This window comes from Moesziomyces antarcticus, assembly GCF_000747765.1.
Source record: "Moesziomyces antarcticus DNA, scaffold: scaffold_v10012, strain JCM 10317, whole genome shotgun sequence".
NCBI classification, from domain to species: domain Eukaryota; kingdom Fungi; phylum Basidiomycota; class Ustilaginomycetes; order Ustilaginales; family Ustilaginaceae; genus Moesziomyces; species Moesziomyces antarcticus.
This window is the reverse complement of record NW_014638998.1, coordinates 26331-50041: the sequence shown is the minus strand read 5'-3', so window position 1 is coordinate 50041 and position 23711 is coordinate 26331. Positions and strand designations below refer to the sequence as shown.

The 23711-nt window shown below is 61.4% G+C and overlaps 8 protein-coding genes across 8 annotated transcripts; 5 read left to right on the top strand and 3 right to left on the bottom strand.

Annotated features, from left to right (window-relative positions):
- Positions 1 to 69: 69 nt before the first annotated feature.
- PAN0_012d4416 (PP2C-domain-containing protein) lies at positions 70 to 2112 on the top strand (the record flags this gene model as incomplete). Its single annotated transcript, XM_014799953.1, has 3 exons — positions 70 to 306; positions 486 to 903; positions 995 to 2112. The coding sequence occupies 3 exons, from the start codon at positions 70 to 72 to the stop codon at positions 2110 to 2112; spliced, it is 1773 nt and encodes a 590-aa protein (XP_014655439.1).
- Positions 2113 to 2726: 614 nt separating this feature from the next.
- Positions 2727 to 5636, top strand: PAN0_012d4415 (K+/H+ antiporter protein; the record flags this gene model as incomplete). Its single annotated transcript, XM_014799952.1, has 1 exon — positions 2727 to 5636. One exon carries the CDS (start codon positions 2727 to 2729, stop codon positions 5634 to 5636), a length of 2910 nt encoding a protein of 969 aa, XP_014655438.1.
- Positions 5637 to 6307: 671 nt separating this feature from the next.
- On the bottom strand, positions 6308 to 8098 carry PAN0_012c4414 (FAD/NAD(P)-binding domain-containing protein; the record flags this gene model as incomplete). The annotated part of the gene is made up of 1 exon (XM_014799951.1): positions 6308 to 8098. The coding sequence occupies one exon, from the start codon at positions 8096 to 8098 to the stop codon at positions 6308 to 6310; it is 1791 nt and encodes a 596-aa protein (XP_014655437.1).
- A 668-nt stretch (positions 8099 to 8766) lies between these two features.
- PAN0_012c4413 (uncharacterized protein) lies at positions 8767 to 10602 on the bottom strand (the record flags this gene model as incomplete). The annotated part of the gene is made up of 1 exon (XM_014799950.1): positions 8767 to 10602. The coding sequence occupies one exon, from the start codon at positions 10600 to 10602 to the stop codon at positions 8767 to 8769; it is 1836 nt and encodes a 611-aa protein (XP_014655436.1).
- Positions 10603 to 13717: 3115 nt separating this feature from the next.
- Positions 13718 to 16240, top strand: PAN0_012d4412 (uncharacterized protein; the record flags this gene model as incomplete). Its single annotated transcript, XM_014799949.1, has 4 exons — positions 13718 to 14570; positions 14724 to 15008; positions 15410 to 15702; positions 16007 to 16240. 4 exons carry the CDS (start codon positions 13718 to 13720, stop codon positions 16238 to 16240), a joined length of 1665 nt encoding a protein of 554 aa, XP_014655435.1.
- Positions 16241 to 17066: 826 nt separating this feature from the next.
- Positions 17067 to 17724, top strand: PAN0_012d4411 (actin depolymerizing factor; the record flags this gene model as incomplete). Its single annotated transcript, XM_014799948.1, has 2 exons — positions 17067 to 17225; positions 17308 to 17724. The coding sequence occupies 2 exons, from the start codon at positions 17067 to 17069 to the stop codon at positions 17722 to 17724; spliced, it is 576 nt and encodes a 191-aa protein (XP_014655434.1).
- Positions 17725 to 17928: 204 nt separating this feature from the next.
- On the bottom strand, positions 17929 to 19767 carry PAN0_012c4410 (uncharacterized protein; the record flags this gene model as incomplete). Its single annotated transcript, XM_014799947.1, has 1 exon — positions 17929 to 19767. The coding sequence occupies one exon, from the start codon at positions 19765 to 19767 to the stop codon at positions 17929 to 17931; it is 1839 nt and encodes a 612-aa protein (XP_014655433.1).
- A 1468-nt stretch (positions 19768 to 21235) lies between these two features.
- PAN0_012d4409 (actinin-like protein) lies at positions 21236 to 23417 on the top strand (the record flags this gene model as incomplete). Its single annotated transcript, XM_014799946.1, has 4 exons — positions 21236 to 21324; positions 21411 to 21716; positions 21824 to 22259; positions 22329 to 23417. The coding sequence occupies 4 exons, from the start codon at positions 21236 to 21238 to the stop codon at positions 23415 to 23417; spliced, it is 1920 nt and encodes a 639-aa protein (XP_014655432.1).
- Positions 23418 to 23711: the final 294 nt, after the last annotated feature.

The window sequence follows — 23711 nt, the reverse complement described above, 5'->3', positions numbered from 1 at the left end:
CAGCTCGTCTGCCTCTAGGCCGCTCGAGGCTGCTGCCTACAGTAGCTGCTGCCTGGATGGCCAAGTCCGATGAACCTCCATCGGCGCTCTGCCTCTGCCGCTGCCGCTCGCTCGGGCGTCGTCTCCACCGCCGCGTCTGCATCAGTCGAGCGTCTTGATCACCGTTCTTCATCCTCCATACATCCACTTCCCTCCTCCTCCATCTCTTCTTCTCGATTCTCTTCTTTTGGGATTCTCGCTTCGACTCCGCTCCCCGCATCGCCGCACGTCCATCCCTCCATCCCTGCATCGCTGCTGCCCGCTGTGGTCTGCTCGCTTGACGGAAGCATCCATCCATCGACCCGCACATCCGCCCTCAGCACATTTCGCCTTCTCCGAATCCATCCCGCTCGGCATCTTTGCTAATCGATCGTGACAGTAAAGCGCCCTTCCTTCGTCTCGTCACGCTCTCGCCATCCTTTTTCCGTCGGATCACCCGAACTTAGCCTGCGCCATCTCTCTCAACACTCGTCCATCTCCCTACTCGTCTCTTCCTAGGCCGTCTCGATCCGAGCGCCTCGCATCCTCCTTACACCATGGGTCAGACTCTCTCCGAGCCCGTCACCGAAAAGACCACCGGCTCCGGCGGCAATGACTCGGTCCTCTACGCCTACTCCGAGATGCAAGGATGGCGCATCAGCATGGAAGACTCGCACGCCACCATCCTCGACATCACCAACGCAGCTCACAAAAACGTAGGCAACTTTTTCGGCGTCTACGACGGTCACGGAGGCTCTTCCATCGCACAATACTGCGGTCGCAGGCTGCACAACGTCCTCATCGAAGAAGACCAGTTCAAAGACGGCCAATACACACAGGCGCTACAGAAGGCCTTCATCAACCTCGACGAGGATCTCAAGGCTGGTAAGCTTTCCTTTCACATTTGGCACGCTTCGCATCTCAATCCCCTCACACACCGTCCACTCACACCCTCGCTTTGAATTCTGAACTACAGATCCCAACTACGCCAACGATCCGTCGGGCTGCACCGCCGTCACGGCGTTCATCCAGGCTTCCCAAAACGACCCAAAGCGTCTCGAGCGCATCTTTTGCGCAAATGCCGGCGACTCGCGCTGCGTCCTCTCGCGCGCAGGAGGCGTGATCGAGATGAGCCACGACCACAAGCCCACGCTCGACTCGGAGCGCGAGCGCATCGAAGCCGCCGGCGGCTACGTCAGCTGGGGCCGTGTCAACGGAAACCTCGCCCTCAGCCGTGCCATCGGCGACTTTGAGTTCAAGAGGAGCTTCGACCTGCCCGTCGAACGCCAAATCGTCACCGCCTTCCCCGAGGTCGTCGAGCAGCAGGTCGTCGAGGCCGAAGACGAATTCCTCGTGCTCGCCTGCGACGGCATCTGGGACTGCCTCAGCAGCCAGGACGTCGTGGACATTGTCCGACGAGCCGTCGCCAACGGCAAAGAGCTCCAGGCCATCTGCGAAGATCTCATGGACCGCTGTCTCGCACCGGACTCGGACACCGGCGGCATCGGATGCGACAACATGACTGTCTGCGTCGTCGCCCTGCTCAACGGACGCACCAAGGAAGAGTGGTACAAGTGGGTCAAGGACAACATCGACGTGCCCAAGCATGGACGCAAGACGCCCGACGATGTCGCGCCCGTGTTCAAGAACACGCAGCCAGCCGCGCGCGACGCCGACGGCGCCATGGACGGCACCGTCAGCATCCAGTCTCTCTTGTCCGGAGGCCTCGCACGAGGCGCTGGCGGCGCTGGCGACGACGAAGAGGGGTCGCTGCGCTTGCCTGGCGGCCTGGCGGGTGCGCTGAGCGGCGCAGGCATCGTCTTCCGACCCGGCGGACGCTCCGAGGGTGGCGAGGTGGTCTACGAGGCTCACGTCGTCGACGAGGACGACAGCGGCGACGACCAGTCGGACGGTTCGAGCCAAGACAAGAGTGCAGCCGAGAGCACCTCGAAGCCCACCTCGACTTCGACCGCCGACGCCGCCGCCGAGCCCAGACTGGTCGAGTCGCCACGACAGGATGCCAAGGCGGCGGCAGGCGGCGCGACACACGACTCGGACAAGATGGACGTGGACAAGGAGGCCTCGAGCGCCTAGACCTGCGTCCGCGCCACAAGCTTGAGCGCCACGGCCTCCTTTCACTCCGCATCCGAATCGACCTTCCCCTTTGACCCGCGCCCGCTGCCCCCAACCTTGCCCCCCCTCCCAGCCAGTTTGAACCATGCCTCTGCGCGGGTCCTGCCATTGTAGACACTACGATACCAGCTTTGCCACATGCACGAGACGACGCGGAATTCCCAGCCAACGTGAACTTGCGAGCGAGCGAGCGGGCGATGTTGATAATGAAAGTGGAACGGGACGGACAAGGTGAGCCGAGCCGATGGGCGGGTGTGGTGTTTGTGTGGGCCCGTGTGTGGGGGTCGCAAAGGGGAGCATGCATCGTGGGGCCATGGGTGGGCGCCAAAGTGACACTCGGCAAGGGAAAAAAGACATGCACGCGCCGCGTCGGCAAAAGAGTGCCAGCTGCACCTCTGAGGGCGTTGCCACCTGTCGAACAAGCCCCTGACTGCTCATCACCCTGCCTCTACCTTTTGGCCGCAGCGTGGTCGGGTGGCGCAGGCACTACCACGTCCTTTGCTTGCGCACCACCATCCATGCCACACACCTTTGCACCTTGACCATCCCATGGCGCGCGCCCTTTGTCGCCCGAGATGCCATTCAACTATGGCTTTCTCAGCCATACGGATCCGCTCGTGTTTGATCCCAACAACTACATCCTCACCACCAACGGGTTCGGGCTCTTTCTCACGCAGGTCATCATCATCATCCTGCTATGCCAGCTGCTCGGTCGCCTCTTCAAGCTCATCGGCCAGCCGGCCGTCGTGGGCGAGCTGCTCGCTGGCATCCTCCTCGGTCCCACTGCGCTCGGCAACATTCCAGGCTTCACTGAGACCATTGTGCCCACCCAGGCGCTCGGACTGCTCAAGCTCATGGCGGGAATCGGTCTGTCCCTCTTCCTGTTTCTGATCGGGCTCGAGACGGATACCGATCTAATGGCAAAGTACTGGCAAAAGGTGCTGCTCATCACGCTCCCCGGCATGGCCATTCCGTTTGGCATCGCCGTCGGCATCGCAAGGCTCATCTGGCAGGTCGAGACGGACCAGACGGTCAAGTTCACCACCTTCTTCCTCTTTGTAGGCACTGTCATGGCCGTCACGTCGCTCTCGGTGCTCTCGAGGATCATGGCCGAGATGAACATCCTCAGCACGCGGCTCGGATGCATCACCATCGCCTCGGGCGTGTGCAACGACCTGATCGGCTACGTGCTGCTCGCGCTCGGCTCGGCGCTGGGCACGGGAGGCAAGCAGATCGATGCGCTCTACCAGCTCCTCGCGGCCGCCGCCTACATTGCGCTGCTCTGGTTCGTCTTCCGCCCGCTCATGAACCGCCTCATCGTGCGCAGCGGCTTCGACATGTCGCCCGGTGCCGAGGACCGCGTACCCGAACATCTGCTCGTCATCGCACTCGTCGGCGCACTCGTCAGCGCCTTCTACACCGACTCGATGGGCGTCCACCCCATCGTAGGCGCCTTCAGCTTCGGCGTCTGCTGCCCCCACGGTAACTTTGCCGTCCGGGTGACCGAGAGCATCGAAACGCTCGTCATGCTCGTCCTCCTCCCGCTCTACTTTGTCACCAGCGGTCTCAGCACCAACTTCAAGCTGCTCAACGACGGCACCACCTGGGGACTTATTGTGCTGCTCGTCGTCGGCATCTTCGTCAGCAAGTTCGGCGCCACCGCCGCAAGTGCAAGGCTGACGGGGATGAAGTGGCGCGAGGCCATGTGCGTGGCGAGTCTGATGCAGAGCAAGGGCATCATCGAGATCATCATCCTCAACGTCGCGCTGCAGCTCGAGGTGGTGAGCGCAAAGGTGTTTGCCATGCTCGTCATCTGCTTCCTCTGCACCACCATGTCCGTGCGCCCGCTCTCGCGCTACGTCTACTTTTCCAGCCTGGCGCATCAGGCTGGCGAACAAGCGAGTGTCGAGCACGACGAGAAGCAAGCCGGCTCCGAGCCCGCAGAGAAAGATGGTGCTGAGGACCAGTCCGCCGAGCCGGGCGATTTCCCCATCACAATCGCCATCGCTTCGCCCAGCCCGGCGATCCAGACGCTCATGTACCTGCTCGACCTGCTCGGGCAGCACAATCTCACGGGCACTTCCACCGCTTCTAGCGCGGATGCGGACGACGCTGCCGGCCAGATCGCCGTCGACCTGCTGCGTCTGCTGCCGATCGAGTACACCACCTCGTCCATCATGCAGCTCATCAACTACTCGGACGAGCGCCAGCGCGACGAGATGATGGAGTCGCTCAAAAAGGTGCAGCACCTCTGCCGCGTGCCCACCTCGAGCGTGCTCGCGCACGAGCGCCGGCTCGGCCATCTCAGCACTACGGTCGCCACGCCCGGTGCATCCTCGGCGCCCTTGAGCAGCACCGACGTTCCTCCCGACACGTTCATTGTTCCGCGCAGCGACATGATCCGCACCATTGCGCAGCAGAACGCCAAGGCGCAGCGTCGACTCGGCAGCCCGGGCGCAGCGACGGAGCTCGGGCGCGGCTTGGCGCTGGTCACGTGGGAGGCGCACAATGCCTACGGCCGCGGGCTGTCGTGGCTGGGCGCCGCAGCGGCTGCGAGCGGGCTTTCCTTTGCAAAGACGCTCAACGACGAGGATGCAGCCACGAGCTTCTGGCAGGCGAACTCCGACGCACACTCTCTCCCCGCACGCCTCTTTACGGGTCTCAGGCGACAGTGCGCTACGGGTGTGCTGCTCGACCCTAGCACGACGCGCGTTGCAGCCCTGCCGCCGCAGCATGGCAGCGAGGCGCAGCGCGAGGCGAGACGGACGCAGCTCGAGCGCGAGCACGGCCTGCAGCGTCGCGCGGGGGTGCGTCGTATCGTAGTCCCCTTTTTCGGCGGCGCAGATGATCGGGCGGCGGTGGAGCTGGTGCGGCGCATCGTGCACAGTTCGGGCGGAAGTGTGCAGGGTGTGGTGGTTGCGTTTGCCAACGATGCAGTTGCGGATGTAGCGCGGCTTGTGGAGCCCCACGTGCCACGCGCGCCGGAGGTCGGTGCGATGGACGACGACGCCATGCACTCGATCAATCTGCCGACGGTCTACGCGCAGGAGGCAGCGCGGGTGGATGCGCGCTTCCTCTTCGGCCAACTCGACGCTTCGACGCGAGGGATTCCCGAAGAGCCTGCCACTGCCGCCGCCGATGGGGGAAGCGAGGTCGAGACGGATCGTGCGGGGTTGGTGTTCATCACGCTACCCGCGGCGGAGGAGGACGAGACGAGGTTGCCGATTGCGACCATGGCGCGCGTGGTGGTGCCGCTGCTGGACGCTCGCAGCGACATGCTGGTGGTGGGCAGGGGCAAGTGGTCCCAACGTCCGCGCCAGTTCCGTCAGGAGGTCGAGCAGATGCACGCCGCCATGCCCGCGGTGAATGACGAGGTGCGCGGCGACATCCGGTCCGCGGGAACGTGCCTGGGTGCCGTCACCGAGGCCTTCTTGATTCACCGCCTCGATGCCTGCGCTATGGTGGTGCAGGCTGCGCAACAGTAGATACCCATGCAATGCAGTCATACAGCTCCAAGACGTCGTGTGATGTCATCCACAGTGCCAACAGGGAGGAGCCTACTGAGGGCATACGAAGGCGAGAATATTGAGCGTTGTTGCGAACCGGAAAGCCGCAATTCGCCTGGGCTCAAGGTGGCCCCCAGCGTCAAGCTCTGCTGAAACATCACACACCTCACAGCGAAGTCACAGCGTTACGCTTGTATCCTGCACTGCATCACTGACAGCCATCGAGCGGCCAAGTGTTGACCTCACAATCACTCGCCCGTTGCATCCCACACAAAGCCAGTGGCGAGCCCGTCGATGCGTGCCCGGTCAAACCTTCTTGCTTCGGGTCTGGCATTGGTCTCCCCCCTCTTTCGCTCTGCAGACTCGCCGCACACGTGTTGCGAGCCGCGCTGTGATGTGAATCGGTGAATGGGCTCAAGTTTGCGCGGCCGAGTGCCCTGCGTGCTCAAAGCGGCTCGAGCTGGTGCGCCACACGACACACCCGAAACGCCTGCTATCAGTGCGCGTCGGCACCGCATTCTCACCGCCACACCTTGCCTTCACAGACATGTCGCTAGACGCCCGCCACCTTTGCTTCGATCACACAAAGACTCTGCACACTTGAAGCAAGACGAGTGAGCATTTCATTCCGACCAATATCGCGCGGTGATTCAGGCAGCATCACACCCCCAGCCGGCCCAGTTGGGATTGTCCATGGGATCCTTGAGCTCCTCGAAGCTGCACTCGGAGCCATGCACGAATTCGGCGCCGTACCACTTCTCCAGCAGCAGTGCGACTGCATTCCTCGACGCGATGGTCGACGTCTCCATGGTCGATACGAGCGACTCCATCGCATTCGGATACACCAGCCCCTCATCAATCTGCACCGCCGGGAAGCGCTCCGTCGGGGTCAGGTACGGATACGAGTCCCACTCGTGTCTGCGCACCCACGTCAGCGTCTCCCTCCCAAATAACGCATCCAGCATCGAGTCCGTCACCGGCGCGGCCGAGAAGATCTTGACCACATACTCCTTTTCCTTGTTCGAGGAGAGGTTGCGCTCGATGGAACGCAGGTAGTTGAGCGAGAAAAACTCGTGCTTGGGCGTCTTGAGCTTGCCACCCAACGAAGGCGGCTCGGTTCCCGGATCCTCGGGCTCAGGCTCAGGCACAGGCTTGTGCTTGTCCTGTGCGCGCCTCACGCTCTCGTCCGACGTCAGAATCGTTCGGGGCACCACATCCTGCGACCCGAGACCAAAGTACTCGGGCCTTGGACTGGCGCGCGTCGTAGTGAGCAGTGTCACATGCAGGTGTACAAACGGCTTGGCCTTGACGCGCTCGGGCGTGTTGAGCAGCGTAATGTCGGCGTTGTGCCACGGGGTCGCAATGATCACCGCATCGTACACCTCGCCCTCGCCACTCTTGGCGCCCACGTACCACTGCACGTCGTTGGCAACGCGTCGGCCGCGTGTGGGTTTGGGGAGCCGCACGATGCCTGTCACCTGCCCCTGGACGCCCGTGAGCACGCGTGCGCCACTGCGACGTGCAAACTCCTCAAAGATGCGGTAGTTGCCCTTCTTGACACCCGTGGCGCCCGAGGCGGCGAGGCTGACCAGCGCGCCAAAGCCGTGGATCTGGTCCGTGTCCTGCGCATAGTTGACGCGCGTCGCCGCCTCCACCATCTCCTCGATGAAGAGCTCCGACACGCGGCGCTCCTTGAAGAACTGCATGCCCGTCGTGGCTGCGAGTGCCGACGCATTCACCGCATCCGCCAGGCGCTCGATCGACGTCCACGGATAACCGGATGCGGTCGCAGCCGCATTTCGCTCCGCTTGGCCGCGCGCATGCAGGAAGCTCGGGCTATAGAGCGCGCCGAACGCGGCGAGCTGCTTCTTGACGACGCTTTCGGTGGTGATGGCGCTGTATCCGTACCTTAAAAAGAACTTGGCGCTCGTCCACCAGCTGCTCTGGTCGCCCTCAAACAGAAACTGCTGGCCGTCCCAGATGCCCATCTGGCCGTCCATGCCCATATGCGCACCTGTCTCGAGCGCAAAATGCTTGACGGCGCGGCGCAGGTTGAGGTTGACGTCGGCAAAGATGCTTGCGCCGAGCTCGATCGGGTCGTGCGTATCATCGTCGTGCGGATAGACGACGGCGACGCGGCCACCGATGCGGTTCTCGCGCTCGTAGATGGTGATGTCCAGCGCCTCGGTAGTGGCGGAGAAGTTGCCGGACGCAAGCCGATCCTGTGCGCGCTTGAGATAGTACGCTGCCGATGTGCCCGAGGGCCCTGCACCGATGATGGCGATCCTGCGCGTGCGGCCGGCTTGAAGAGCGGAAGCCGCCTCGTCCGCCTCGTAATAGTACTTTCCGGTGGCGAGCGGAGCCTGTGGAGTCGCTGCAGCTGCGAGCTGCAGTAAGGCAGCCAGCAGCAGCCCAAGCTGGGGCATGCGTGCGAGCCACATGATATCGAATCGCGAGAGGCGGTGCTACAGTCACGATCAAGTGGAGGTATGTGTGGGGTGTGTAGATGTCTGTAGCAGGTGGGATTGCATATGCACACGCAGCCTGTGCGGCTTCACAAAGCGTTGCGTGCCGCCATGAAAGGGGGGCCCCGAGATGAAAGGGATGCGTCGATGGAGGTACAAAGGGAAGCTCGCGCGGGCCGTGTGGCTGCAGGCTCAGTCCAAGCGCGCACGAGCGCTGGGGCCACACCAACCCAGGGTCCCTCCCCCTCACGGCCCCTCTGCTGCACTGCCGCTTTGCTGCATCAAAAAATCCAAAATCGGCGGCGCCTCTCTGCTGCAAGCCACCAAAACCTCCACCTGCAGGGTCCACCGCTGCGCCTCTTCACATCCAGCCTGCGAGCGTATCGCAGGCCTGCCTCTCGCCGTCGTCACAGTGACCGTCGTCGTTGTCTCTACTCCAAACACACACGCTGGGGGTTGGAGCGGCCGTGGTAAGTACAGTGTACACGATTAAATTAGCAGCTCATATCACAGAAGAAAACATAGTACAAAGTGGAAGCCTTGATCTCGAGCGACAGCGAATCTTGTTGGGCCGCTGCCAGAGGGGGAGGTAGGAAGATAGGAAGTGTCCGTTCTCTTTAGCGAGCCGTTCTGATGTAGCACGCCTACACACGCACCGCCGAGTCGACGAGTGACTTGTTGTCGAGCCGCGTGTGCCAGTCGCGCAGCTTCTCCAGGCTCGGCGAACGCCCGAGCGGCGATGCCCGGCGGCCGTGATGCGTGATGGTGTAGTGGGGCGCAACGGGCGAACGCTCCACCTCGTCCTTGTCGCCATCCGATACGCGTCGGCGCGAAGGCGAGCGCTGGTCCTCGTCCGAATCCTCAGCCCATCGCTTCGCCGCCGAGTTGCGCGACTCGCCCGACTCGTGCGCCGCGTCGTTATGCATCGGCGCCGCAGCCATGTTGGGTGACTCATGCTGGGCATACGGGCGAGCACCGTACGGAGCAGGTCCATGCGCGGGTGCAAAGCCGTTTGGCGCCCCGTTGAACGCGTTCGACGGCATCCCGCCGATCCTGGGGCCATTGCCCGCCTCGCCGCTGTTGCTGCTGCTAGCGCCGCTCATGTGGCGTGCGCTGCCAGATGCACGGCGCTCTCCATCGCCTGCAGGGCGTCCGAAGCGGCGCAGGTGGTCCTTGTCGTCTGGCGGACTGCGATTGCTGTAGCCTCCGAGCGCGTGAGCTTCGAGCGGACCGCGGTGCTGTCGTTCGACCACGCTCTCCAGCTCACGAATGTACTCGAGCGCTCGCTTGAGGATGGTCGCTTTGCTGTCTTGCCCATCGCGGCACACCGGGATCGCCTGACGAAGATCCTCAAAGCCCGTGTTGATCGACTCTCGGCGCTTCTGCTCGGACAACAGATGCGCCACCCTTCGGTTCGCATTGACCGAGCTGGCAGCCGCCGGTCCCGCTGCTCCCACCGCCGATGCGGCCACAGGCACGTCTCCCGCCATGCCGCCTCGGTTCATGACGCCGAGCGAAGACGCGGGTCGAGGTGGCTCCATGCCGTGCATCATGGTCGGCCTCATGGCGCCTGGACCGGGCGCTACACTTTGGCTTCGCGAATCGGGAGGACTGTAGGGACCTGGGCCGTACGGTCGTGCATGCGCGGGTGGATATCGCTGAGCATCGTAGTCGGCGTCGACCAGGCCAGGTGGGCCGGGCGGGCCGCGTCTGCGGACACGGCGGTCGTCGAGCGCCTCAACGTCCAGCGGGCGGGCGCCGCGAGGGTCAGAGGGGAAGGCGGCCGGATGCGCAGGCTGCCCATTGTTCTCGTAAGGATGCAACGGTCGACTGCCAGCTTCGCCGCCCCATCTTTCGTCCTCGCGCATACGTGCATGGGCTAGGGCATCCGGATGTGCATCAGCACGGTCGTACGCCGGTGGTACGGGTCTCCAAGAGGGATCGTCGCGCATTGCCATCGGAGGACCAGGCAGACGAGGACGGTGCAACTCTTCCAGCGGACGCTGCCACGGCGAAGGTCGGATATCGTCTCGAGGCGCGTAAGGCGCTGGTGGCATGTGCGGGCTGTAGGCATCCTTTGGCGCAAAGCGAGGGTCAGGGCGATCGAACGACCGCCAGGCGCCTTCGTCCGAGGCGGGCGAGGTGCGTTCTGGGTCGCGCTTGAAAGGCATGGGTGGTGCGCCGGGTTGCGCGTAACGCGAGCTGCCTGGAGCAGCATAGGCCTCGTCGTTGGGGTGGCCAAAGGAGCCGGCTCGGGGCGCTGCCATCTCGCGCGGCGGGCGGCCGAGGGAGCCAGGTGGCGGCGTCAAACGACGTTCGGTAGCTGTCGCCGGTCGTCGCTCTTCGCGCGCAGCATCAGCGCTGGGCGGCAGCGCGCGCAATGAACGCGTGTCATGCGGCTCGCTCCTCGCATAGTCACCGTCATGCGCGATGCGTGGGAGTGCGCTGCGGTCGGGCTCGGGACCTCGGTTGGGAAACATGGCAGTCGGGTTTCGGCAGATCCGATCTGTTGGAAAGAGTTGACGTTGAGGCTATAATGTGATAGAGCGGTAGATCCGAGCGACGGAACTGTGATGACGGCTATGAAGGTGGCCTCTACCAGAAAGTCGAGGACTTCGATCGGACGCAGCTATGCGGTTGCGCCTTGAAACAAGAAAGGGCCTGAAAGGAAGCAAGCGTCTTTGGTGGTGGTGAAAGGTTGTGATGGCTGCTCGACAGGCGCAATGGTGACGAAACGATGGTGCGGAAGTAGGAGCAGAAACGAGTGAGCAAGAGGAAGGGATGCAGTGGAGGGAGATGATGGTAGGGACGGAGGACGCCAGCGATGGAGTCTAGTGTAGAGATCGGTAAGGAGTGTGGCGGCGGCTACGTGCTATAGTGGCGGTGACGAGATCATTACAGGTGCGAATGCAGAGGGTGAGGACGCAGGAGAATGGAAGCCAAGATTCTTTTGTTTGGCATGGGTCTGAGTGTTCGAGGGGGATGAACGGAGCGAGAACGGGTATGAAGCGAGAAGCGAGCGGGTCGGATGCTAAAGATGGAACAGCAGATGTTGGGCGGATCAGGGCGGCAGCGCAACCAGCACCCGGCAGAGAGAGACAGGAACACACCACCACCAACGCCGACCCAGACCTTTGGAGGCAAACTAAGCGAGACAAGCACAATGCGGGCGGGCCGGAGAGTCAAAAGATGCATGACAGTCCAAGACAAGCATGAGCAGCACGACCACCTTTCCACTGTGCCTCAGTGGACGTGGAAGCAAGGGGGGAGACACGCATTCCGAGGTACGGCCGGGCGAAGCGAAGCGAGGGGTGAGTCGCAAGGCAAGATGCGGCACGGCGCGGCGATGCAATGCGATGCGGTGCAAGAAAGCGGCTGCTGCAAAAACAAAGCGGGCGTGAAGCCAACAAGAGACCGCAGCAGCATGCATACGGTGCGTCGACAGCCAAGGCGCCAGACGCATGCGTTCGGGGCCAAGGGCAGCTGCGCGGCCATGAGCGGCGAGATGCAAACGTGCGGCAGGCGACGAATCATGCCGTGCAGGTTGCAAGACCCGAAAGCGCGGTTCTGGTGCAGGCGAGGCGAAGCAAGGCGAGGCAAGGCAAGGCAAGGCAGCAAGGCAAGCGACCACGACTCGGACGGCGCAGGTGAACAAGAATAGAGTGCGGGTACGATGCCGGTACATTACGGCTCGGTGGGCAAAGCACATCGGCTGCCCAAACCTGGGTGCGTTGCGGATCTGCCTCCGCATGCTTTTGGGTGGGCATGCGCTGTGGAAGCCGCCCGCCAATTTGCAAGTGAGCCAACTTCTTAGATCCGCAGCTGCACAAAGGCGAGCGCCGTCTCACTTTTCTCGCAGCCAAGCTCAACACCCACAAACACACTCGCCGCCGAGCTCCTCTGAAGCATCACAGAGCAAGGGCAACGGTCTGTGATGAAAGATAGAGAGGCGGGGGAGACACTTGCACACTTGCTCCCGAGCACCCGAACCACGCTACTCGGCGGAGATGAACAGACGAGCCGATGGCGTGCTTGCAAGAAGTGTCACAATGTGGTCATGCGCAGGGCCAACGGGAAGCTCAAGTCATTGGTTGAGCCGATCCTGTTCCCGCAGCTGTTGCGCACGCGCACAAGATGCGCACACCCTCTCATCCAAACGAGCCCGAGCGCACACCCAGAGCCAAAAGCGAAAAGGAAAAAAGGGCCCGAGAAAAAAAAATACAGGAATCGGCATGAGCTTGGCAGACATGCGAACGCGCCCGTCGGGATCAGAAAGGTCAGGTGGTGAGGCAAGGAAGCAGCAGCTGCCACACCGCTCAACTTGTGATTTCATGCGATGGCCTCCTCGCTCTGATGGCTCGGGTGCATCCATCAGCGGCACTTGCCGAGTTCTAAATTTGGCGATTTTTGAGCTTGTGGACGCGCAGAATCCCGGCTGGCGCCTCTGCCAAAAGCCAATCGGCAGCCTCGCTTGACAGGCCGACGCCACCCTTTGCTTGGCTGGCTTGGCTGGCACCTTGGTTGCCCTTGCTCTGGCGCTTGGCAAAACCTCACTTGGCCGGATGGTCGGTCTGTGGTATTCGTTTCGTATTGCAGCGATTGATTCCGCAGCTTGTCCTTTGCACGTGCACGACGACCGACGCCTCGAATCGAGATACAGTAGAGATAATTCGACTGTGAGTTGCTTGCCGAATCCAGCCTAAGCATTTCAAGTCCGACGTGCAGCTTCGGGCGGATCGAACCTGGTTTCCCCGTTGGCCGCGGCGACTGTACGTCGAGCATGCATGCTTCAAGGCAAGCCAACCGGATCGCTTCCAACTCCCACAAGCACACGCCCCCGTCCGAGATCATTTGCGGCGCTTGTCGGCCTTGTCTGCCGAACCGCTAACCTTTTGCCTTCCCGAAGGAGTTAACGCCCACGTTAACCCCGGCCCTTGGGCCGCTGCTGCACAATCATGCTCCGCTCCGCTCCACCCCTTCCTTGCAAATTCAAATTCGAGCCAGCACCGAAGACGAAGCTTTCGGAGAGCGCCTTATCGGCCAACCCAACTCTCCGCTTTGTACGGAAGCGTGTTTGGCAAACCCAAAATATCCAACAAGCGGCGCACAATTGCTCGATGTGCCAGCGAAGAACGGCTGGGCTACTTCGATAATCGGTCTAGTGTCTTCGCAGTTGCGAGGACGCGCGTGTTTTCTGAAAGCAAAAGCAAGGGGGACCCTCTAGGCGGAGACGTGGAAATTGTGCATTCGAGCTCCGACACCGTTCCTAGCTAGTGGAACCAGGACGCGGAGAGCATCAGGCGCGCATGCATGTAGCGAGGTGCAGGTGAGCGCAGGTGGGGGCGCGCGTCCGCTCGCGGCTCTGCGGAAGCGCAAGCAAGCCACCTGCTCTGGTGCTTTGGTTTGGGGCCCAATTCGAGTTCTTCCTGCAAAAACACGGACCTCATGCGCTGCTGTCATCTGCCACTCGCATCTGGCAGCAGTCGATGCACACCTCATCACGCGCCACGGAGGCGTTCCGTGGGTCGATCCCAAGCCACACGACATGGCACCCTCTTCGGCTACAGCCCGGTCAACTCCATGTGTCGAACGCGCATGCACGCAGCCAGCCTTCGCAGCTCCGCTTGGTTTTTGGGCTGGATTTCCTCTTTGAGCTCGGCACGTCCCATGCCGCCAAAGCCTGGTGGTTGTCTCGAAAGAGGATGGTCAGCTGAGCCGATTGCACATGCGGACCGAATGTGGGAAAGTAGGAGTTGGGGGCGCAGGAAGCGGACGGGAGGGAGGAGAACGTGCCCACGGATCAGCCGACGCACGCTGGTCCCGTCTGGAGAGGATGGAAGCCAAGGGATGGGTGCAGCGATTCATGCGCGGGCGAGTGGAACCACGGCTGTTGCGGTACAGGGGGCCGACGACGCATCGAGTCGCAGCGCTTCACTTCTCGGCGCCCTTTCCATTCGCTGCTTGGCTGCACTTCGCGCTCCGCCGCGCGCTCAACATCTGGTGGCGCCTCGCTCGGTGTCGGTCACCTTTGAAATTGCGCAGCGGAACATCCTCTTCCTGCTCTCCTCGCTCGCCTTCCCTTTTCTTCGCGTTCTTTTCTTCTTGGGGCGAATCTCGCATGCAGCCTCGCAGGACTTGAAAGTGAAACAGCTGTTGACTGCCGCCGATGTACCGCGTTCTTCGATTCGATCCTCCGACTTCAAGACGCAAGGCAGCTCTACCCACCACGCGCTCGTTCCTTACATGATGCATGTGTTCACTCCAAGAATCTCGCGCGCAGCGTCTTTTTCATGGCCGGTCTTGGCAGCGATACAATGCAACATGGTCTCGTGGCATCATGCTTGTCAAGGACGAGACATGACTGTACCACCCACGTCAAACAATGGCACCACCCATGAGCTGTACTCCATGCAAGCTGCAGCCCTGTACAAGCGTGACAGTTTCCATGGTGAGATTGCTCGATAAGAGCGAGACGAGGGAAACCATCGCAAGTGTCCTCAACAAAGCGCAAGGCGACATCGAGGAGCGAATTTTCACCCCTTTGTGCTGGGCTGGCTTTCTCTTCTAGGGCATGTTTTGCTGCTTTCATTTTGGCCGGCAGTTGCGATCTTGGGTCGAGCGTACCAACTGTTGATGTTCAACCGTTCGCTGCACAGTTTGACCGAACGAAAAGAGGTGCAGTCGGGTGTCTGTCGGAGTTGCGGTGCAAGTCACAGAAGCCAGACGGCAATGCTGTGTCCGGGCAGCCTGGCGGTTCGGGCCACCATGGAAGCGAAGGCGCAACTCAGCTGGCTGAGTTTTCTGCTCGGCCCGGTTTTTTTTGGGCCGAGGGATAACACGGAGCAGAAGGCTCCGGCAGCGAAACAAGTTGATTCTGGGGCGACAGGTGCGTTCGGCTTGTGCGAGAACGCACATTGCTTCACTGACCAACGAGATGTCGCAGCAGCGATGGCCTCAGGAACCCGATGGATGGGTGTGCGCGTGCACACGTCTGCGAGATCTTGAGCTGTGCAGGACGATGAGCGAAGACGCACACATTGCAGCCCCGTCGTGCGGGTCGCCAAATCCGGTCTCACGCGCAGAAAATCCTGGTTCATGCCAGCGAGACTCTGATTGCATATCCGCGCCGCCTGTCTCGCTCCCAGTGCCGAATCCTAACCGAAAGAAAAGCAGCACTGTGTCCTACACATACGACAAACAATGCCCCGCAATTGTCCTTTGCTCGAATGATCACGACGACACTGTTTGCCTCTCTGACCTGCCTCTCTGACTTGTTTGAAGTGTGAGTGCCCGACTTTGTCCCCTCCCCCGACGATTGCATGCCGTCGCAGGCCCTGGGCCTCAGCGCCAAGTTCTATCGAACGCCGAGGCAATCTGACATCAGAGATAACGGCAACGACGCCGTGCCGCATCAAACACCGGCTGAAGCGAGGAGCGGTCAGATTGATCGACGCGAATGGGCAGTGCGGCTGCTCAATTTGGATCGGATGGGCGCCGACGAAGAACGTCAGCGGACCATCGCGGAATCTCCGACGGAAGCGGGATGGCAAGGCAGCAACGAGGCAGTATCTTGGGCCGTCGTCTGAGCTGGAAATTTTCGAGTTCGCTCGGTTGATGCAGTGGGAATGACAGGTTCGGTTTGGCTTTTGAAAGTGTCACGACAGCAGGAATGACGGAGCTGACCCGCCGGCCAAGCCGCCATCATTGCCAAGGCATAAAGGCTAGAGCCCAGCTGCTTGGTGCTCGCTAACATGCACATCAGCAGGGGCGATGCCAGCTGCCACTCTGTCGCACCCATCACGGTGGACTTTCATTGATCGACTTGGCCGGCCAACGACATGCTGGACGAAGCGAGCGGCGTGCCGGCTAATGACGCATCGACAGACGGCATTGGAACCGCCTGCACGTGTAGTGGGTCACACTTCCCAGCTAGGCGAGGCGTGCATGCCCGCTACGGCTGCCGATGCAACACCACAGCCAACGACGGAGCTCGAATTGGCATCGTCTGCCTGGCCAGTCATCAATTGCCAAACGTGGCTCCGGAGTCCAGTCAAACTGGCGCCTTTCCGCTGCAAGCCACAGCTCGCTTCCACTCCTCCGAGCCGCACCCAGATCTGAGCTTCGGATCCCCGTCCCGCTTTTCTTTTCTTTTCTTTTCCTTTTCTATTTCTTTTTCGAAAGAAATCGGCTCCGTGCAATTCGATCTGGCAACCAAGATCTCTACTCACCATCGCCAAGATACAGTGCACCACCAGGCGCTCGAACCGCTCAAACCAGCCACCGAAGGATACAGCGCAGGGAGGTTGGCTGACTGGGGAGGGGAGATCCGCGTGCTGTTTGTTTTTGGGATTGTTTTGGGAGCTGGCGCTGGCGCTGCAACGCACCAGTGGCTAAGCGAGGCCGACGGGAAGAGAGCGCATGATCAAAGCCCGCCCTGGCACCGAACCGCTCCCTGCTCGCCAGCGGTCTCGCACATTTTGGGTCGGAAGATCGTGTTTTGCCGAGCGAAGCCCGCGTGGTCTAAATTCGGACCCGCCGCGATGCCCATCTCGATCACCCTTTCGCCAGCTCTGCAAGATGTGTTGGGTTCTGAGAGCTAACACGTGAGAGGTGGCTTCGACATGTTAGAGTATGGCCGCACTTTGAAGAAATTGAATTTCCAGCTTGGCCCCTTTCTTCTTGTTTTGAATTTGGGCGCGCTGCTGGTTGAAGCGGTGGCTTGAATTGAGGCCACTCATGAGGACTTCAAAAGGGCGCGGGCGCCGGGCCATCGGTGATGCAACGGCGGGGGCAGTGCTGTGCACTGGGGAGGGGGTCCAGGCGGAGGGCAGTCGGTCGTCAACACAGCCTCTGCACAAGTGCGCGGGTGTGGGTGTTGGTCTCTGTGCAGAGTTGCTTCGGATCGACGCTGGCGAGAGTGGAGTTGAGCAGCTGACAGCGAGAGATGGGGGGGAGAGAGGGAGACGCGCGCACGTCCTCGGTGCATTCGCCAGCTCGGCCGCCGCGTGTTATCGCTCACCATTCCGAGCCTTGTCGCAATCCTTCCTTCCACATCCACCTCTACACGTCCTTCCCCACATCCGTGTTCCTCGTTTCAGAAATGGTGAGTCCTACTGCGGTCCAGCCAGCGCCGTCTGTTGCGGAGTGCGTCCGCTGAAGCTCTGCAAGTTTGTCGTCTACGCCAGTCCTCCGGTGTCGCAGTTTCGCAAGAGTGCCTGGCGCAGTTCCAGGAGCTCAAGCTGGGCAAGAAGATCAAGTACATCATCTACACGCTCAACGCCCAAAACACCGAGATCGTCGTGGCCAAGACCTCCACCTCGTCCTCCTACGACGACTTCCTCGCCGAGCTCCCACCCGCCGAATGCCGCTACGCCATCTACGACTTTGAGTACGAAAAGGGCGACGAGGGCAAGCGCAACAAGATCTGCTTCTTCACCTGGTCGCCCGACGACGCCAAGATCAAGCAAAAGATGGTCTTCGCCTCCTCCAAAGACGCTCTCAGGAAGGCGCTCGTCGGCATCTCGTCCGAAATCCAGGGCACCGACTTCTCCGAAGTCAGCCACGAGACCGTCCTCGAAAAGGTCAGCCGCTCCACCTTCTAGATGCAACTTCTCACGCCGCACCACCGCCGAGCCATCCCCTGCCACTTGTCTTCGTGCAGCAAAACGTGCAATGCCATCCCTGCTTCCGCGCGTCCGCACAGCCGCCTTCCCTTGAGCATGCTTCACGCGCGTTTTTGTTTGTGTGTGTATAAGCCTCACAACGGTACTGTACAATTACAAGGAAGAACAAAGTGTCGACGACGCTCACTTGAGGCCTTCACGCATGGCGGCGGAGCGCGCCTTGCTGTGCAGGAACGCCAGCCGATCTTGGTATCGCTTGACTACGGCGGCGCGTTGCGCGTAGTTGCTCGTGAGCTCAGCTTCCAACGCCCTCGCCTCGTTCGACGCGCCGCCGTCCTCGCCACCAAGCCCGCTCGACGACGCATGCGCCTGGCGCGGTTGGCGGTACGATGAAGGCGGAGGTGCACTCGCCTCAAACCGATGCACGCACGCCTGCGGATTAGCCTCGCGCACCCGCTCCACCACCTCGCGCACCGCCTGAGCCTCCAGCGCACCGTGCTTGGCCACGAGCGTCTGCTCCAGCGCCGCAAAAGTGTCGAGCATCCGGTTACCCTCGCCCAGCACCACCGCGATCTCGGCCTGGATCTCGGCCGACGACTTGTCCGCATACTCGAAGCCGAACAGCGTCGTCGGCGCCATCTCGGCGCGCAAAGACGTCGGCGACCTCTCGCGTGCAATGCCGCCCATCGCCGACTGCTCCGAAGCACCCGTCTCGTACAGCGACACGGCACGCAGCGAGCGCGCAGTCCTCTCGGCTGAGAACGCCTCTTCGAGCTCGCGCGCCGCTGTCTCGGCGTGCATCCGCCTCGACTGGCTCCCCGCCCTCAGACGTCCCAGCGTCGAGAGGCGCGACGACTTGGCACCGGACGAACGCTGTGTGCGCGACGACAAGGCACGCTGCGAGTGACCATCACCACTGGACAACTGCGACGACTTGCCTTCCGAGTCGCGCCGCAATGTTCCATTGCGAGCCGTATCGCTTGTTACACTCGCGTCGAAACCCCCGCTGGAAGGGCCGTTGTGGTTGTGCGTCTTGGTAGCACCGACGCTCTTCTTGAGGAAGTTCGAGGCGTGTTGCAGACTCGAAGACGTCGCACTTTGGCCACTGCGAATGGAAGAGCCCGGTCGCTCTGCCTGGCCGCGCATCGAGTCTGCGCGGCTGACCGCGAGATGATCTGATGAGCTGTGCGCGTGACGAGCAGATCCATTCGGAGGGCTTGGTGCTGGCTTGCCCAGAACGTGGTCGGGCAGGCCGGAACCGCTGAGATCACGATCCGAAGGCGCAGACATGAGATGCTTGTCGGCCTGGAGCATGCGGTCGAACACCGCCTGTCGCAGCGTTCGATACTCGTCGTCGGTGAGAAGACCATCGGCGTTGGCAACAGCGAGCTCGTCGAGCCGGCCCGCCAAGTCTGCAGAGGACATGGAAGGCACATCGACGTGTAGGTGGGCCGCGGACCTTGCGCTTGGGTCGGACCCCGAGACGTGAGGGAAGTCCAGACTGTCGCTGACAAGGCCACGGTCTGCAAGGGAAGATGAGACCTGCTTTGGAGCGCTCCGCTTGCTGGTCGTGGACGTCTTCCTCAGCAGGGCGGGGCTGTCGGCACCTCGATCGAGTGGTTGGGAGTGCGGCATCTTGTAGCTCGATGGCGGATGTGCCGATCGAGATGCTGGCTTCAACCTGGCAGAAGCATCGTTGGTGTCGGCCGCTTGAAGCGGCTTGCGGCGAATGCTGGCACTGCGGAGAGATCCGGAGAGCCTTGCAGACCATGCATTCGGTGGACCCGTATGCGCATCGCTGTGGTGTTGGAGGCGATCGGTACGATAGCGGTTCGAGCCCGGTGCTGTTGAAGGGACGTCTCCAATGGCGCTAGCTGCGGTGTCCAAGGAAGCATAGATGGCGTGAACGCGGGGCGCCTCTTTGGACGGTGTGCCTAGCGGCGTCTTGGAGGCGACCTCGAACGACGGATCCTTGCGATCCACGTTGGTTCGCCGTCCAAAGTTGGCAAAGATGGCCTTCATCCTTGCGCGTGATCCAATCGGATTGGTGAAGGTGTGCTATTGGACCAAGTTGCGTTCAGATGAACATTGCTGCTCGCCAAATAGACGCCTCGAGATAGGATTAAACCGCGAGCATGCCGAAGAAAGGGGTTAGGCGCTCGGGGACACTAACGGTGGCAGGACCTTTGAAAATCGACCGGACCAGCCGGTGGTAGGGATGTGCTGCTGACTCGGAGGCGCGCGGATGATTGAAAGGACGAGAGTAGGGGTATCGAGCGTGATGATGGAGACTCGAACGAGACGACGGTTGTGCCGCTCAAACCATGCGAGCGTGTGCGGGCGAGCCGAGCGTGGTGTGGCGCCCCACCGCCCAACTCGTGAGAAAAGCGCTAAATTTGCAGAAGCGCCGAATCGAGCCTGCAGCAGCTCAGCAGCCGTCGGCGCATCCGAGGATGCCAGGGCCGGGCCAGCGTGCCGCCGTTGCCAAGCCCGCCTGTCGCCTCGCTTTGCACAACCGCTGCAACGGCGCTGGATCGCAATTGCTGTAGGAACATGGCTGCTCGCATCTCGTGCATGCACGTCTGATGGAATCGCAATCGCAATGTGGCAACGCTTCCTGTGGGCACACGCTGTGGGCACGCCGTAGCCGCATGCTCACCTGCTGTCTGAGACACACAAGAAGGTCGTGCGTTGTGCCTTCCGCAGGCCTTCTTTGCTGCTCCCACCTTCGAGCTTCAAGGCGTCTTTCGGCTGCTCCGCTGCTCCGAAATGATCTCATCTCACACTGCAGCACCACCGCTCTGGCTAGCATCGAAGAAACGCTCGAAGCGGATCTTCCCTCGTTCGTACATGCATGCAACTTTACAGCTCTGATCAAAGCAGTCGAGGATGAACCGACCCTCCAGGCGGGGGCGCGCTCCTCGTGTCCACCATCGTGGCCCCGATCTGCAACCAACACTCTTTGCCTGCAGATCAAGGGTCTTCGGCGAGCTGCCGCCGCCTGGACGCGCGCGTCAAGTTGGCCTCGTAGGAAAATCGACCAAAAAAACACAGCACAGCAGGCGGCGGGTCCAGCCCGACACGCAGTCACGCTCAAAAGGTGTTGGTCTTGGATGGGCGCGCGCAAGTGGTGGTGCTGATTAGATCCGTCTCCCGTCGTGAGCCTTCTGGCTGCGTCCGCCTGCGGAGCCACTCAAAAAAAAAAAGTAACACAGACGGGCAGACGCGCTCCACAGCAGCGTAGATTCTGCCGAAGCATTGCGCACTGCCTTCTCGCTGTCCCTCCACTCAATCCTCTTATCATCCTTCCGCTTCGCCATCTCACGCTCCCGCATCCCATCGGAGTCGCCGAACACCGCTTCAGGATTTCGCACGCCTCCTTTTCCCACCGGCTACCGTTCAGAGCCGGAACATCCCACGCAGCTCCGCTTCTCCTGCATCACATCCAGCTCGGGAGAGGCCGCCCTCCGAAGCAGCTCTTGCCCCCAAAATGGCTTACAAGCGAACTTCCGTGCTCGTCGGCCTTCCCGACCAGGACCGAGGCTGGGAAGAAGTGCAGGCAAAGACATTCACAAAATGGTAAGCTGCGCCTCTGCGCTCTGATCACTCTCTTCCTGGCGGCGCAATGAGAGATTCGCTAACCCTCTCGGCTCTTCCTCGCGTAGGCTCAACACCAAGCTAGAGTCGAGACAGATCGCTCCGATGCGATCACTAGCGACTGATCTCTCCGACGGCGTCAAGCTGGTGCAGCTCATGGAGATCATGGGCGACACCACCCTCGGCCGCTTCTACATGAATCCGCGCATGCGCGTCCAGAAGGCAGAGAATGTCAACCTCGCGCTCGAATTCATCAAGAGCAGAGGCGTCGTGCTCACCAACGTCGGTGCCGAGGATATTGTCGATGGCAACCTCAAGCTCATCCTCGGCATGATCTGGACTCTCATTCTCCGCTTCACCATCGCGGATATCAGGTGCGTTTTACAGTGCTCACACTCGTTCCGAAACTGTGCGCTGACAGCCTTTCCTTACCGTGCCTTCCCTCGGAATCTGTCTGCCAATTGATCTTCTCTGTCAACAGCGAGGAGGGCGTCACTGCCAAAGAGGGTCTATTGCTGTGGTGCCAGCGCAAGACAGCTCCATACCAGGAAGTAGAGGTGACCAACTTCACAACATCCTTCAAGGACGGCCTTGCATTGTGCGCCCTGATCCATCGCCATCGCCCCGACCTTCTCAACTACGACGCATTGCCAAAGTCGGATCCACACGCTTGCACCCGAACCGCCTTCCAAGTGGCCGAGCAGCATCTGGGCATCCCGCAGCTGCTCGATGTCGAAGACTTGTGCGACCGTGCCAAGCCAGACGAACGCAGTGTGATGACCTACGTCGCCCAATACTTCCACGCTTTCAGCTCCATGGAGCAGGCCGAGGTGGTCAGCCGCAGGGTCGCCACCTTTGCCGACGTCATGCAGGGCGCCTGGCTCATGCAGCAAGACTATGAAAGGAGGGCACGCGAGGTAAGTGGATGCCGGCACCGTCTTGTTTTCTGAACACGCGCTGACCAATCCGTCGACGCCTCGACCCAGCTTGTCGAGACTATGAGCAACCTTCAAGCGGGATGGGTCGCGGCCAAGTTCGCAGGCACCTATGCAGACGCTCGAGCGCAGCTGACCGAGTTCAACGAATACAAGATCGGAGTCAAGCGCGAGCTCGTGCGAGAGCGTACGGATCTGGCGGCGCTGCTTGGCAACATTCAGACTAAGCTAAAGACGTACCACCTTCCCGAGTGGATGCCGCATCCAGGACTGAGGCAGTCCGACCTGGACGCGGCGTGGGCCACGCTGGCCGAAGCCGAGGCGCGTCGCAGCCGGTCCATCAACGCCGAGATCCGCAACGCCAAGGAAAACCTGCGCATCAAGTTTGCCGATGCTGCCAATGCATTCGAGCGACAACTGCGCGAGGTGGCGGGCGGCATCGCAACGCTCGAGGGCGACCTCGAGGGGCAAGAAGGCGTGGTGAAGAGTCTGCTCGCCCAGCTCGACCCCATCAAAGACCGACTCGAGCTCATTTCGGCGCTCGAGCAGGCATGTACCGACGCCAAGGTGGAAGAGAACGACCACACCATCTTTACACTTAGCGATCTCGCGTTCGAGTGGGAGCTGGTGCGAGCGAGCGTCTCCAAGAAGCTGGCCTTTATCCAGAACCAGATCGTCTCGCGTCAGCACACCAACCTTACGCCGGCACAACTCGAAGAGTTCGAGTCCACCTTCCGCTACTTTGACAAGGACGCCTCCAATACGCTCACCGTGCCGGAGCTGGGGGCAGCGCTCGCCAGTCTGGGCATCATCTACACCGAGGACGACATCGAGCAGATCCACCTGCAGCTCAGCGAGACGTTTGGCGCCGTCTCGTACGACGCATTCCTCACCTTTTTGCGCGAGATCACCGAGGACACGACGTCGCCCGATCAGCTGCTCGAGGCGTTCCAGGGCTTGGCGGGCGACAAGCCGTATGTGACCGAACTCGACCTGCGACTCGCACTGCTGCCCCAGGGCTCGATCGACTATCTCAAAGCCGCCATGCCCCAGGTGCAAGTCGAGGGGGTCGAGGATGCTGTGTATGACTACGAGGGCTACCTCACTGGCCTCTTTGGCGTTGCCCAGGCCGAGGCCTAGCCCAAGTGAGAGCAATGTTGCAACCATGTACGATGCATGACTCGAGCCGTGCTGCTGCTGTGTGAGCACAGGCGCGAGTGTGCTGTGAAGGCTCCGTAGACCAGTGCCAGTGCCACGCGACCAGTGGCGTTGCTTGGCGCAGAGAAGCCAACGCACAGACGCCCATCCATCACTTCGGCAGCGTACGGCACCGCTTCATGCGCTGCTCGGAGGGATTAATTTGGGAGGAGCCGGCGCGTAAATCCGGTTGGCCGTTTTCAAAAGTCGCGTTGGCTTTGCGGATCGTTGCGCACG